Source organism: Tyto alba, unplaced genomic scaffold (genome assembly GCF_018691265.1).
Source record: "Tyto alba isolate M040663 unplaced genomic scaffold, T.alba_DEE_v4.0 Super-Scaffold_23, whole genome shotgun sequence".
Classification (NCBI taxonomy): domain Eukaryota; kingdom Metazoa; phylum Chordata; class Aves; order Strigiformes; family Tytonidae; genus Tyto; species Tyto alba.
The window spans coordinates 30,761,391-30,774,106 of NW_024881297.1; the positions used below are offsets into that span (position 1 = coordinate 30,761,391).

Sequence of the window (12,716 nt, forward strand, 5' to 3'; positions counted from 1 at the left end):
CCATGGGCACCCACCAGGGTCCCACCCTGCCCCAGCACCCACCAGGGCTCCACCGGCACCCACCAGGGTCCCGCCCTGCCCCGGCACCCACCAGAGCTCCATGGGCACCCACCAGGGTCCCGCCCTGCCCCAGCACCCACCAGGGCTCCTCCAGCACCCACCAGGGTCCCGCCCTGCCCCAGCACCCACCAGGGCTCCATGGGCACCCACCAGGGTCCCACCCTGCCCCAGCACCCACCAGGGCTCCACCGGCACCCACCAGGGTCCCGCCCTGCCCCGGCACCCACCAGGGCTCCATGGGCACCCACCAGGGTCCCGCCCTGCCCCAGCACCCACCAGGGCTCCTCCAGCACCCACCAGGGTCCCGCCCTGCCCCAGCACCCACCAGGGCTCCATGGGGACCCACCAGGGTCCCACCCTGCCCCAGCACCCACCAGGGCTCCATGGGCACCCACCAGGGTCCCACACTGCCCCAGCACCCACCAGGGCTCCATGGGCACCCACCAGGGTCCCACCCTGCCCCAGCACCCACCAGGGCTCCACCGGCACCCACCAGGGTCCCGCCCTGCCCCGGCACCCACCAGAGCTCCATGGGCACCCACCAGGGTCCCACCCTGCCCCAGCACCCACCAGGGCTCCATGGGCACCCACCAGGGTCCCGCCCTGCCCCAGCACCCACCAGGGCTCCATGGGCACCCACCAGGGTCCCACCCTGCCCCGGCACCCACCAGGGCTCCACCAGCACCCACCAGGGTCCCACACTGCCCCAGCACCCACCAGGGCTCCATGGGCACCCACTAGGGTCCTGCCCTGCCCCGGCACCCACCAGGGCTCCATGGGCACCCACCAGGGTCCCGCCCTGCCCCAGCACCCACCAGGGCTCCACCGGCACCCACCAGGGTCCCGCCCTGCCCCGGCACCCACCAGGGCTCCATGGGCACCCACCAGGGTCCCGCCCTGCCCCGGCACCCACCAGGGCTCCACCGGCACCCACCAGGGTCCCACACTGCCCCGGCACCCACCAGGGCTCCATGGGCACCCACTAGGGTCCTGCCCTGCCCCGGCACCCACCAGGGCTCCATGGGCACCCACCAGGGTCCCGCCCTGCCCCGGCACCCACCAGGGCTCCATGGGCACCCACCAGGGTCCCGCCCTGCCCCGGCACCCACCAGGGCTCCATGGGCACCCACCAGGGTCCCGCCCTGCCCCGGCACCCACCAGAGCTCCATGGGCACCCACCAGGGTCCCACCCTGCCCCAGCACCCACCAGGGCTCCATGGGCACCCACTAGGGTCCTGCCCTGCCCCGGCACCCACCAGGGCTCCATGGGCACCCACCAGGGTCCCGCCCTGCCCCAGCACCCACCAGAGCTCCATGGGCACCCACCAGGGTCCCGCCCTGCCCCGGCACCCACCAGAGCTCCATGGGCACCCACCAGGGTCCCGCCCTGCCCCGGCACCCACCAGGGCTCCATGGGCACCCACCAGGGTCCCTCCCCTCACAGCTGGTGCTGGGTGCGGAGCTGTTGTACTCAGCCTTGGGCTGGTTTTGACCATCGGCAACATCTGTGTGGGGCCAGGAGGGGCTGCAGGGACTTGGCCACGCCAGGGACTTGGGTGTGGACATGCCAGGGACAGGGACACGCCAGGGACACGGGCATGGACCTGTGATGGACAAGGACATGGACCCACAATGGACACGGTCTTGGACACGCCAGGGACAAGGACATGTGGTGGACAAGGGCACAGCAGGGACAAGGACATGGACACACCAGGGACAGAGACACGAGGCACAAGGACATGGACATGCCAGGGACAAGGACAGGGACACACTAGGGACAGGGACATGGACATGCCAGGGACAGACATGCCGGGGATGTGCCATGGACATGCTGGAGACAAGGACATGCCAGGAACACGGGCATGGATGTGCCAGGGACATGCCAGGAACAGGGACCCACAATGGACATGTGAAGGACAAGGCTGTACCAGGGGCACACCGGGGACGAGGACACATGACGGGCAAGGAGGACATGGACACACCAGGGACAAGGACATGCTAGGAACATGGACATGTCATGGACAAGGACACAGCAGGAACAAGGACACGGACACAGCAGGGACAAGGACATGGACATGCCAAGGACAGGGACACGGACACACCAGGGACAAGTCCAGGGACCCTCGGGGGCCGAGGCCATGCCAGGGCCAGGGGTGGGGTCCTCCAGCTCCCGGGGGAAATACCTGGTGGGGAAAGAACCGTGCTGGGGGGACAAAAGGCAAGTGGGTCCTGTCCCCAAGTCCCAGGAGGTCCCTGTGTCACCTCCCCCTGTGGCCTCCTGGCAGTGACAGGGACACAAGCACCCGCAGTACCGCCCCCCGGGTGGTCCCACAGCGACCCCCCCCCCCCCGTCCCGGGGGACCCTACAATAACTGCTGAGGAACCCTCTGGGACCCCCCCGAGCGTCCCAACAGTGACACCCCAAGACCACCCTGCAGCCCCTCCCCGGGTGACCCAGTGGGGACCCCGTGGTAATGTCCCCCCCCCCATCATCCCAACACTTGTCCCAGCCCCCCCATAACTTGTCCCTTGCAGCAGCAGCCAGGCTGGGGGCACAGCCCAATGTCCCCATCCCGGTGTCCCGTCCCAGTGTGCCATCTCCGTGTCCTCATCTTAGGTCCCGCCCCACCCTGGTCCTATTCTGGTGTCTCATCCCAGTGTCCTTTCCCAGTGCCTCCCATCCCAGTGTCCACACCCCCGTGTCCCACCCCGGTGCCCCAGCCCAGTGTCCCCATGCTGGTGTCCCATCCTGGTGTGTCACCTTCGTGTCCCATCCTGGTGTGTCACTTTGGTGTCTCAACCTGATGTCCCAAATCTATTTTCCATCCCAGGGTCCCCATCCTTGTGTCCCATCCCGCTGTCCCAGCCCAGTGTCCCCATCCTGGTGTCCCATCTCCGTGTCCCCATCCCAATGTCTTCATCCTGATGTCCCCATTCCAGGTACCATCCCGGTGTCCCCATCCCACTGCCCCATCCCGGTGTCCCCCATCCCCATGTCCCATGCTGGTGTCCCACCCCACTGTCCCCACTGCCATCTCCCATCCTAGTCCCTCATCCTGGTGTCCCAAACCAACGTCCCAGCCCCGTGCCCCATGCCATTATCCCCAGTCAAATGTCCTATCCTGATGTCCCATCCCAGTGTCCACATCTCAGCTCCCAGCCCGGTGTCCCACCCCAGTGACCCACCCCGGTGACCCAGCCCGGTGTCCCACCCCGGTGTCCCACCCCAGTGACCCACCCCGGTGACCCAGCCCGGTGTCCCACCCCGGTGTCCCACCCCGGTGACCCAGCCCGGTGTCCCACCCCGGTGTCCCACCCCAGTGACCCACCCCGGTGACCCAGCCCGGTGTCCCACCCCAGTGACCCACCCCGGTGACCCAGCCCGGTGTCCCACCCCGGTGTCCCACCCCGGTGACCCCAGCCCGGTGTCCCACCCGTCTCCCCAGGCCAGTTCACGTTCCACTCTCCCTTCCCGACATCCCCAGCTCGGGGTCCCCAGCCCAGTGCCGAACACCAGCCTGTTCCCACCACAACAGGGTACCCCAAAGCTTCTGGCACCCCACCCCCACTGACCCTGTCTTGTACCCGCAGCCCCATAACTGCCCCCCCCCCGCACCCCCCTGGGCTCCTGGAACCCCCCACTGCCCCCAGGGGTGAGGGGGGGTCACCCCAAGGCAGCATTGCATATTTTTATTGGATCAAAGTTACAGAGCTGGGGAGGTGCGAGGAGGGGGGGGGGGATAAAAATAAAAAATAAATAAACCTGATGCCCCCGCCCCCCCAAGGGGCACTGACCACGCTGCCGGGGGGGATGGGAATGCGGGTGGGGCAGAGGGCACAGGCCCCTCGTCCCCCCCCAGCCAGTCCATTTGTCCTGGGGGGGGGCTGTGGGGGAGGGTTATGTACAGAGTGACGCAGTCCGTCTGTCCGTACCAGGGTGGGGGGGGCTGTGTGGCACTGTGCCCCCCCCCTCGGCGGTCCCTGGCACGTTCCTTGTGACCCTGGCACAGGCAATGGGGGGGGCCGGGGGGGTCCCGCTGCCCGGGGGGGGTCCTGCTGCCCTCCGGCTCAGTCCTCGGTGATGCCCTTGGCCGCAGCTCCTCCTGCACTCGCGCGAGGTACGTGGGGTCTGGGTACCCGAACCTGGGGGGGGGCACGGCGGGCTCAGCATGTGCCCCTCCGTGGCTGGGTGCCCCCCCCTGCAGTTTGCCCCACAGCGACGCCAGAGGAGATGGCCCCCCCCGGCCCCATAGACTGGGGTGTCCCCCCATCCTGCAAAGGTGCCAGGGGAGATGCCCCCCCCCCCCATCCCGATAGCCTGTCCCCAGGGTGAGCCCCCCCCCCCCAAATGGCAGAGGATCCCCTGCTTCCCCACAGCTTGATTCTGGGGTGCCCCCCCCACCTCACAGAGATGCCAGAGGAGACGCGCCCCCCCCAGCGCATCACCCCTGTCCGAGGTGCCGGGGAGGGGAGATGCCACCCCCCCAAGACAGCCTGACACCAGGGAGCCCCCCCACCCCACAGCCATGCCAGGAGTGATGCCGCCCCCAGTCCCCCATAACCTCCCCTGGGGGGCCCCCCCACCCCCCCCAGTCCCCCATAATATCACCCTGGGGTGCCCCCCCCACCCCACAGAGGTGCCAGGGGAGGTGACCCCACCCCACGCCCCCCACAGACTGCTCAGGGTGCCCCCACCCCACAGCTATGCCAGGGGTGATGCCCCCCCACAACCCTATAACCTGTCCCAGGGAGCACCCCCCACCCCACAGCTATAGCAGGGGAGATGCCCCCCCCCGTCCCCCATAACACCACCCTGGGGTGCTCCCCCCACCCCACAGCCACCCCAGGGGTGATGCCCCCCCCACGTACAGGTGGGGCCTGCTGGTGCAGGGATGCCCCCCCACCAGGTCACCAAGCAGTGTCAGGGTGCTCTCCTAGACGTGATGCCCCCCCACCAGGAGTGATGCCCCCCCCATAACTGTGTCAGGGTGCCCCCCTCCCAGAGGCGATGCTCCCCCCCTCCCCAGCCATCTCAAGGTGCCCCCCCAGAGGCGATGTCCCCTCCCCAGCCATGTCCGGGTGCCTTCCCAGAGGTGATGCCCCCCCCCCCAGCCATGTCCGGGTGCCCCCCTGGGGCGATGCCCCCCCCCAGCCATGTCCAGGTGCCCCCCCAGGGGCGATGCCCCCCCCCAGCCATGTCCGGGTGCCCCCCCGGGGCAATGCCCCCCCCAGCCATGTCCGGGTGCCCCCCCCGGGCGGTGCCCCCCCCCAGCCATGTCCGGGTGCCCCCCCAGGGCGATGCCCCCCCCAGCCATGTCCGGGTGCCCCCCCAGGGCGGTGCCCCCCCCCAGCCATGTCCGGGTGCCCCCCCGGGGCGGTGCCCCCCCCCAGCCATGTCCGGGTGCCCCCCCGGGCGGTGCCCCCCACGTACAGCTGCGGCCCGCCGGTGCAGTTGGTCTTGTGGTGGATGTCGTTCCAGGTGATGACGTTGGCGCGGCCCGTGGTCATGGAGGTGCCGACGGTGAAGGTGAGGCGCTGGTCGAAGGCCTTGCGGAACAGCCCCAGCACCTTGTTCCCCTCGGGGCAGTCGGGCAGGTACGCCACCCGCGTGGTGCCGGGGTACCGCACCCCCGGGTTGGGGTGCTCCACCTGCGGGGGGCACGGGAGGGTCAGGGCTGGGGGGGGAAGGCGGGGGGCAGGGGCACAGGGCGGGCTGGGGGCACCCGGCGGGGTTTGGGGGTGCCCAGGGGTGCCAGAGACACCCAGCGGGGTTCGGGGTGCCCAGGGCTGCCAGAGACACCCAGCGGGGTTCGGGGTGCCCAGGGGTGCCGGTGACACCCAGCGGGGTTCGGGGTGCCCAGGGGTGACGGTGACACCCAGCACGGTTCGGGGTGCCCAGGGGTGCCGGTGACACCCAGCGGGGTTCGGGGTGCCCAGGGGTGACAGAGACACCCAGCGGGGTTCGGGGTGCCCAGGGGTGCCGGTGACACCCAGCATGGTTCGGGGTGCCCAGGGGTGCCAGTGACACCCAGCGGGGTTCGGGGGTGCCCAGGGGTGACAGTGACACCCAGCAGGGTTCGGGGTGCCCAGGGGTGACGGTGACACCCAGCACGGTTCGGGGTGCCCAAGGGTGCCGGTGACACCCAGCGGGGCTTGGGGCGCCCAAGGGGGCCAGTGACACCCAGCGGGGTTCGGGGTGCCCAGGGGTGCCAGAGACACCCAGCGGGGTTCGGGGTGCCCAGGGCTGCCAGTGACACCCAGCGGGGTTCGGGGTGCCCAAGGGGGCCAGAGCCCCCTGCCAGGTTTTGGGGACACCCAGCAGGGTTTCCTGGCTGAGAACCCCGACAGCTGGGGACCCCCGGGGTGCCAGCAGCATGCAGTCCCTCGGGGCCCCCCCAGGGCTGGCAGGGAGGGGGGTGGGGGGTGCCGGCGCCATCTTACCCCTTGGACGCCGGGCGGGAAGACGTACTGGATGATGATGGTGCCGAACTTCTCGTAGCCGGGGAGGAGGAGGCCGGCGTCCCTGGTGACCAGCATGCGCCCGTTGGGGGGCTGGTTGCCCACCAGTTGCCCGTAGAAGCGCCCACACATGGGGCAGGCGGTCTTCACCTGCAGCGCCCGGGTGATGCAGTCCTCGCAGAAGGAATGCCGGCATTTCTCCAAGGTCTTCATCTTCTGGATCTCCCCCAGGCAGATGGGACACTGCCGGTCGGGTTCCTCCTCCCGCGAACAACCGGCCGCCGCCGCCGCCCCCCCCGCCGCCGCCGCGGCCCCCCGATGGCCCCCGGCCCCCCAGATTGGCCCCACCGGGCTCCAGGACGGCGACGCAGCCCATCAGCTCGCCGTGGCGTTGAGCTTTCTTCTTCAACTCTTTCTCCGTTTCCTTCAATAAAGCTTTGAGGGCTTTCCGGGCGGGGCAGAGCCCGCCGGGGGGGCCGGGGGGGGGCACGCAGAGCTGCAGGACGTAGATGTCGGAGGTTTCGCCGTCCACCATGATGCTGACCTTGGTCTCCTCCTTCAGGCGCGCCAGCTTGGCCGGGCTCTCCTTGGTCAAGAAGTCCCACACCCGCTTGGACACCGTCACCTTGTTCTTAGCAGCACCCCCGCAGGCCGCCATCCTGGAGAGGACAAATGACACTGCGGGGGGGGGACGGGACCCCCCGGGTGTCAGAGCCCAACCGACGGCACCCAAGGGTGGCCCCGATGAGGCCAGGGTGCCCCCCCCCGTCCCTAGTGGGGGGATAGTTGCTCGCCTGAGGATTAACCCCCCGCTCCCGCCGGCGACCCGGCAGCCCAAGGGGGTGTCACAAAACGCATGGCGGGGGGCGGGAGCGAGGTTTGGGGTACCCCCTTACCCTTGTTGGTGGGGGCCGGGGGGCACACTCGCCCACCCAAGGTGGCACCTGGAGGATAAAACTCCCCCCACCAAAGCCTGTGTGGCACCCACAGGGGCGTCACAGCCTGGTGACCCCCTGGGGCGGTGGGAGCGAGGTTTGGGGTACCCCCCCCCCCCCCCACTGCCCCCCACCTCCAGCACCGTGCTCCCTGTCCCAGGGGGGAGGTCAGGACTGAGGCGTGCCCGGCTGCCCAAGGGGGGGTCCCCACACCCTGGGGAGGGGGGCACTCCCCACGTCCGGGGGGGTGACACCCACCTGGCGAGCCCATGGGGGACAGCGCGAGCCGGAGGTGCCGGTGGATCAGTGGAGCCACGAGCCACAGGCTAGGGGAACACGGCGGGGGGGTCACACGGGGGCCCGTTACCCTCCCCCCCCCGAATAATTTAGGGGCCCATCACCCCCCCAAAGGACCCTAACCCCCATCAGGAGACCCTACAATAACAGCGGTGTAACCCCCCCCCGTGTCCCCAGGAGACCCGACACAAACAGGCCCAGTGCCCCCCCGGAGCTGTTGGGGGAGGGGGTTATAAGCTCTTCGGTGCCCCCCCCAACCCCTCCAGCACCCCAGGGCTGTGGGGCTCGTTACCCACCCCTCCACGCGTGTGTGGATCCCCACGGCCGGGGGGCTGGGGATGCAGGTGCTGCTGCCCACCCCCCCCGCCGCTATGGGGTGTCGTGCCCCCCCCCCCCCCCCGGGGGGCTCCGTGCTGGGGAGGAGGATGGCGGCGGGGGAGGGGCAGGACGGGGCCTAGCGCTGGGGGGGCAGCAGGACTGCAGGATTTGGGGGGGGGGGCGCGGACAGGCCCGGGGCGGGGGGGGGGGGGGTCCGGGTAAGGCCCGGGGCGGGGGGGGGCAGGAGGCCGGGATGGGGCCCGGGGGCGCTCGGGGGAGGCGGGGCCGGGGAGGTCGGTTGCGCGAGAGGCCTGGGGGGAGGAAGGGTCCCCGTGCCCGCCCCCCCCCGCTCCCAACCCCCCCCCCCCCCCCCCGGACCCACCATCGCCGGGCGGCCGCAGCATGGCGGGGGGGGCCCTGCCCGGAGCCGCCGCGCGTCACGTGACCGCGCGGGGCGGGGCCGTCATGGCAACGGGGCGGGGGGGGAGGGGGCCATGGTAACGGCGCGCGGCACCGGGCCCGTCGGCATGGGAACGGCGCGTGATGGCGGGGGCGGGGCCACGGGGGGCGGGGCCAGGAGGGAGGGGCGGGGCCAGGAGACCCGGGAGCGGGTCACGGGAAGGGTTCCGGGGGGGGGGGGGGTGTCCCCGGTAGCGACAGCGGGGGAACACGGGAGGGGGGTCCGGGGGGGAGGCGGCGCCGGAGGGGTCCCGGTAAAGGGGCGGAGCCGAGGGCAGTTCAATAATTTATTTCTCAGGACACAGGGGTGGGGAGCAGGGCCTGGGAGCAGGCCCCTCAGCACACACCCCACCCCTCCTCGTACGGGGGGGGTCCGGCCTGTGTCACCCCCCAAAGCCCGGCCCGCCCCCTCGAGGGGGGTCACGCAAGGCCGGGGTCCTGCCCCCAGGGGAACAGGGGCCACTGCTGGGGGCTGCGTGAGGTGAGGGGGGGGTGGCAGCCCCGCACGGAGGCAGGGGGCCAAGAAACAGACAGCGCCCCCCCGGCTCAGCTGTACCCCCACCCCAGCACCAGAACAGGGGGTGCTGGTCCCCCTCCTGGGGTGGGGGAAAAGGAAAGAGCCCCCCCTCACCCCGGTGCAAGTAGTGTTTGATTCCCACCCCTGAGCATGGTGGGGGCAGAAATATCCCATAACCCCCACTGTGGGTTTTTTTTTTTTAGGGGGGGGGGTGTGTGTGTGTGTCTGGAAGCCCCAGACCATTCCACTGCTGGGAGGGGCAGGGGGCTGAAACGTCCCTGTCCCCCCCCCTCAAATAAAGTTAAGGCACTTGAGTAGCAAAGCCCCTGCCTGCTGGGGTGGGGGGAGCTGCCGTGGGGGGGCCTATGCCTGGGGGAGGGGTGACAGGGGGGCGCCCCCTCCCCTAGGCAAAGATGTTGGTGATGAAGTCAAGGAAGCGCTTGGCATACTGCTCGGGGTGCACCGTGGAGATCTCTGCTCCTGCCTGGGGGGGGAGGGAGTGGGGTGGGTGGGGTCAGAGCCCCCCAGCACCCCCCCCTCCAAGAACCATCCCCCCCTCCCCTCCAACAACCACACCCCCCTGTCCCTAGCACCCCCCCTCCAACAACCACCCCCCCCCCAACAACCACCCCCCGCATGATAGGCACCACCAGCACCCCTCACTTGTCACCCCCCTCCCCATAAACCATGCCAGGGGTCTGCCCCCCCCCTCCTCCACCCCAGGAGGGCTCTAACAACCTCACCACACCAAAAAAAAACCCAAAACCTAGAGGGTCTCCTGCCAGCCCCCCCCTCACCCCATGTTTGACGGTCTTGGCTGCGTGTGCTGCCTTCTTGCGGGCGTCATACTGGGTGAGGACATCGATCAGGCCCATGAAGTACACCTCCCGCCGGGGGGCCGCTGGGGCACGACACAGGGAGGGGCAGCAGTTCAGGGGGGTGCCCCCCACCCCCAAAACCCCCCTCCGAACCACCCCCCCCCACCCCACTCACCCTCAGTGCCGCGGAGGGCGTAGACATCGACATAGGGGTCGAAGTCGCCAGGGCCGAGGGGGCGGTGGGAGTTGAGGTAGCTGCCAATGCCCTCGGGGGAGGTCCCGTAGGAGCCCCCCAACACTGTGGCTCCTGCCTCGTCACCCCCCCCACCCTCTTCTTCCTCCACCTCCTCCTCCTCCTCCTGCTCTGCCCGCCCCACTTCGTGGATGCCCAGCAGCAGGCTGTAGTCCATGATCTTCAGCTGCACCAGGAACTGGGCAGGGAGGGAACCAAGAGGTCAGTTGGGGTGGGTGGGGGTCACCCACACTGATGGGGGTCACTCCCATGGCCCCCGGGGGGGGTGCAGCCCCCCCCCCCAATGGCTCCCAGGGCAGGTGCAGCCCCCCAACTCACCCACCTCCACGTCCCTCTTGAGCTTCTCCATGAAGTCCTTCTGGTCCTCCTCGCCCACATACACCTTCTCATTCTTGTTCAAGAAGTCCATGTCCTTCAGGGTGGGCAGGTCCTTGACCTGCGGGGGTGAGGGGGGGGGCACACGTGGGGCAGCCCCCCCCAAAAAGGAACAAGCTCGGGGGGCAGGGGCAGCCAGGAGATTGCTAGGGATGAAGGGGACTCCCCCGAGCAGGCAGCCAAAGGGCTTGGATCTCCTGCACCAACCCTGCCGTTAGGACAATGAGCCATCGTTATGGGGCGCAGGTAATGAGCTGTTATTGGAAGGGGAAGGATAACGATGACTAGAGATCCCCCACCTCAAGTTTGCGGGGGTCACAGCATCACCCCACCCCGGTACCTTCTCCTTGTCGCTGGCCTCTCGGGACACGAGGGAGCCCTGGGAAGAGGTGGGGGAGAAGCAGAGGTAACATGCGGTGATGGAGGAGGTCCAGCCCCCCCACATCCCAAGGCGGGGTGTCCTGTGGTTGGGGGACACCCTGTTACCTTCAGGTCGTATTTCCTGTGGACAGGGAGGCGGTGGCTGAACATGTTCCTCATCACCAGCAGGTAGGTCTCCTCACTGTCCACGCTCACCCGGTACATCCCCAGGAAGCGGGGCAGCAGTGTGCTGCCATGGCACTGCACCACGTACTGGGGGAGGCAGGGGACACAGTGACACACCAGGACATGTGGTGACCGTGTGTGTGTCCCGTCCCGTCCCCCCCAGACACATAACCCCACCCCCCCAGCCCACTGTACCTGGTGGTAGTGGGACAGGAGCCCATGGACATCGGCCACATCCTCGCTCGACAGCTCCTTCACCACCAGCGTCCGGTCAGAGGAGAGCAGGAACCGCCGGTCGCTGCCCTCCGAGTGCGGGGGGCTCCGTGTCAGTGACACCTTTTTGGTGGGTGGGATGGAACAATGAGGGTGACAGACATCGAGCTGGGGGGGGGGGTGGGGAGGGCACTCCCCAAAGCCAGACCCCCCCCCCCCCCGGGCTGTCCACCCCACCTGGTAATCCTGGTCGTCGATGCCGAAGCGCTCGCGGAGGTTGCGGAAGACCTGGGGACAGTACTCCTTGAACTTGAAGTGGCTGGGGAGGTTCTCCCTGGGGATTTGAGGGGTTTGGGGTGGGGAGGGGGAACATGAGGTATTGGCCCCCCCGGGGGTGGGACCCCACTCGTGTCCATGGGTGTGTCCCCCCCAGCTCACCGGTTGAAGAGGTGGTTGTTGACCTTGATTTTGGAGCTGGCTTTGAAGTCATCGGGCAGCAGCATGACAGGCAGCGGGACCTGGCTCAACTCGCTGATCTGGGAGGGGGGGGATTGGGTTGGGCCCCCCCAAAACCAGCCTCAACACCCCCCCCCCCCCAGGGTCACCCCCCGGGCACAGCGGCGACAACGGGGACCCGTTACCCACCCTCCGGTTGAGGGTACTCCCACAGAGGGGTGGCGCGGCTAACGGCCCCGGGTGTCCCCGCGAGGAGGGGACGGGCCACAGGGCTGGGGGCGCGCAGGGAGCGGGGCCCCGAGGACGGGGCGGGGGGGAAGCGGGGAGATGACGGCCCCGGTCCTTACCCCCCGGCGGCGCCGGTGCCCAGCTCCCGGCCTCACCTGGTGGTTGACGCCCCAGGCCAGCACGGCCAGCAGTGGGTCGGCGGCCCGCAGCACCTTTACCCGCTGAGGCACGAACCGCTTCTGCTTCTTCTTGGTCTTGGTACGCGGCGCCGCGGGACCGGGACCGGGACCGGGACCGGGACCGGGACCGGGCCCAGCCGCCGCCATGGCCACCGCTTCCGCCCGCCCCCGCCGCTCACTTCCGCCCGGCCCCGCCGCGGCGCCGGAAGCCGCCCGGGGACAGCCCCGCGCATGCGGCCTGCGCGCGCAGCGCTCCTCACCCCGCCCGGCAGGAGCCCCTTACCGGGGACACGTGATCGCTGAGGGGCGGAGCCTGTTCCCTATCGGAGCCACGTGCTCGCTATAGGGGAGGGGCGTGCTCCCTATAGGAGACACGTGATCGGTATAGGGGCCCGTTCGCTATAGGGGAGGGGCCTGTTCCCTATAGGAGATGTGTGATCCCTATAGGAGTGTGTTCCCTACAGGGGAGGAGCCTGTTCCCTATAGGAGACGTGTGATTGCTATAGGGGCGTGCTTGCCATAGGGGAGGGGCCTGTTCCCGATAGGGGCGGGGCGTGCTCCCTATAGGAGATGTGTGACTGCTATAAGGGTGTGTCCCGTATA

At 69.5% G+C, this 12,716-nt stretch overlaps 2 protein-coding genes across 2 annotated transcripts; both read right to left on the reverse strand.

Moving 5' to 3' along the window:
- Window positions 1-4,027: 4,027 nt before the first annotated feature.
- LOC122152416 (probable E3 ubiquitin-protein ligase DTX3) lies at window positions 4,028-8,592 on the reverse strand. Its single transcript, XM_042796786.1, is given in 7 exon segments — window positions 4,028-4,151; window positions 4,154-4,203; window positions 5,492-5,709; window positions 6,502-6,838; window positions 6,840-7,197; window positions 7,713-7,780; window positions 8,452-8,592. Coding segments are annotated over 6 exon segments (999 nt in total). The 5' UTR covers window positions 7,726-7,780; window positions 8,452-8,592; the 3' UTR covers window positions 4,028-4,128.
- A 210-nt stretch (window positions 8,593-8,802) lies between these two features.
- LOC122153822 (phosphatidylinositol 5-phosphate 4-kinase type-2 gamma-like) lies at window positions 8,803-12,288 on the reverse strand. Its single transcript, XM_042797149.1, has 10 exons — window positions 12,090-12,288; window positions 11,689-11,786; window positions 11,488-11,584; window positions 11,233-11,373; window positions 10,978-11,124; window positions 10,832-10,870; window positions 10,439-10,552; window positions 10,039-10,294; window positions 9,843-9,946; window positions 8,803-9,529 (listed from the first exon to the last, which is right to left on the reverse strand). The coding sequence occupies exons 1-10, from the start codon at window positions 12,258-12,260 to the stop codon at window positions 9,449-9,451; spliced, it is 1,248 nt and encodes a 415-aa protein (XP_042653083.1). The 5' UTR covers window positions 12,261-12,288; the 3' UTR covers window positions 8,803-9,448.
- Between the last annotated feature and the right edge of the window lie 428 nt (window positions 12,289-12,716).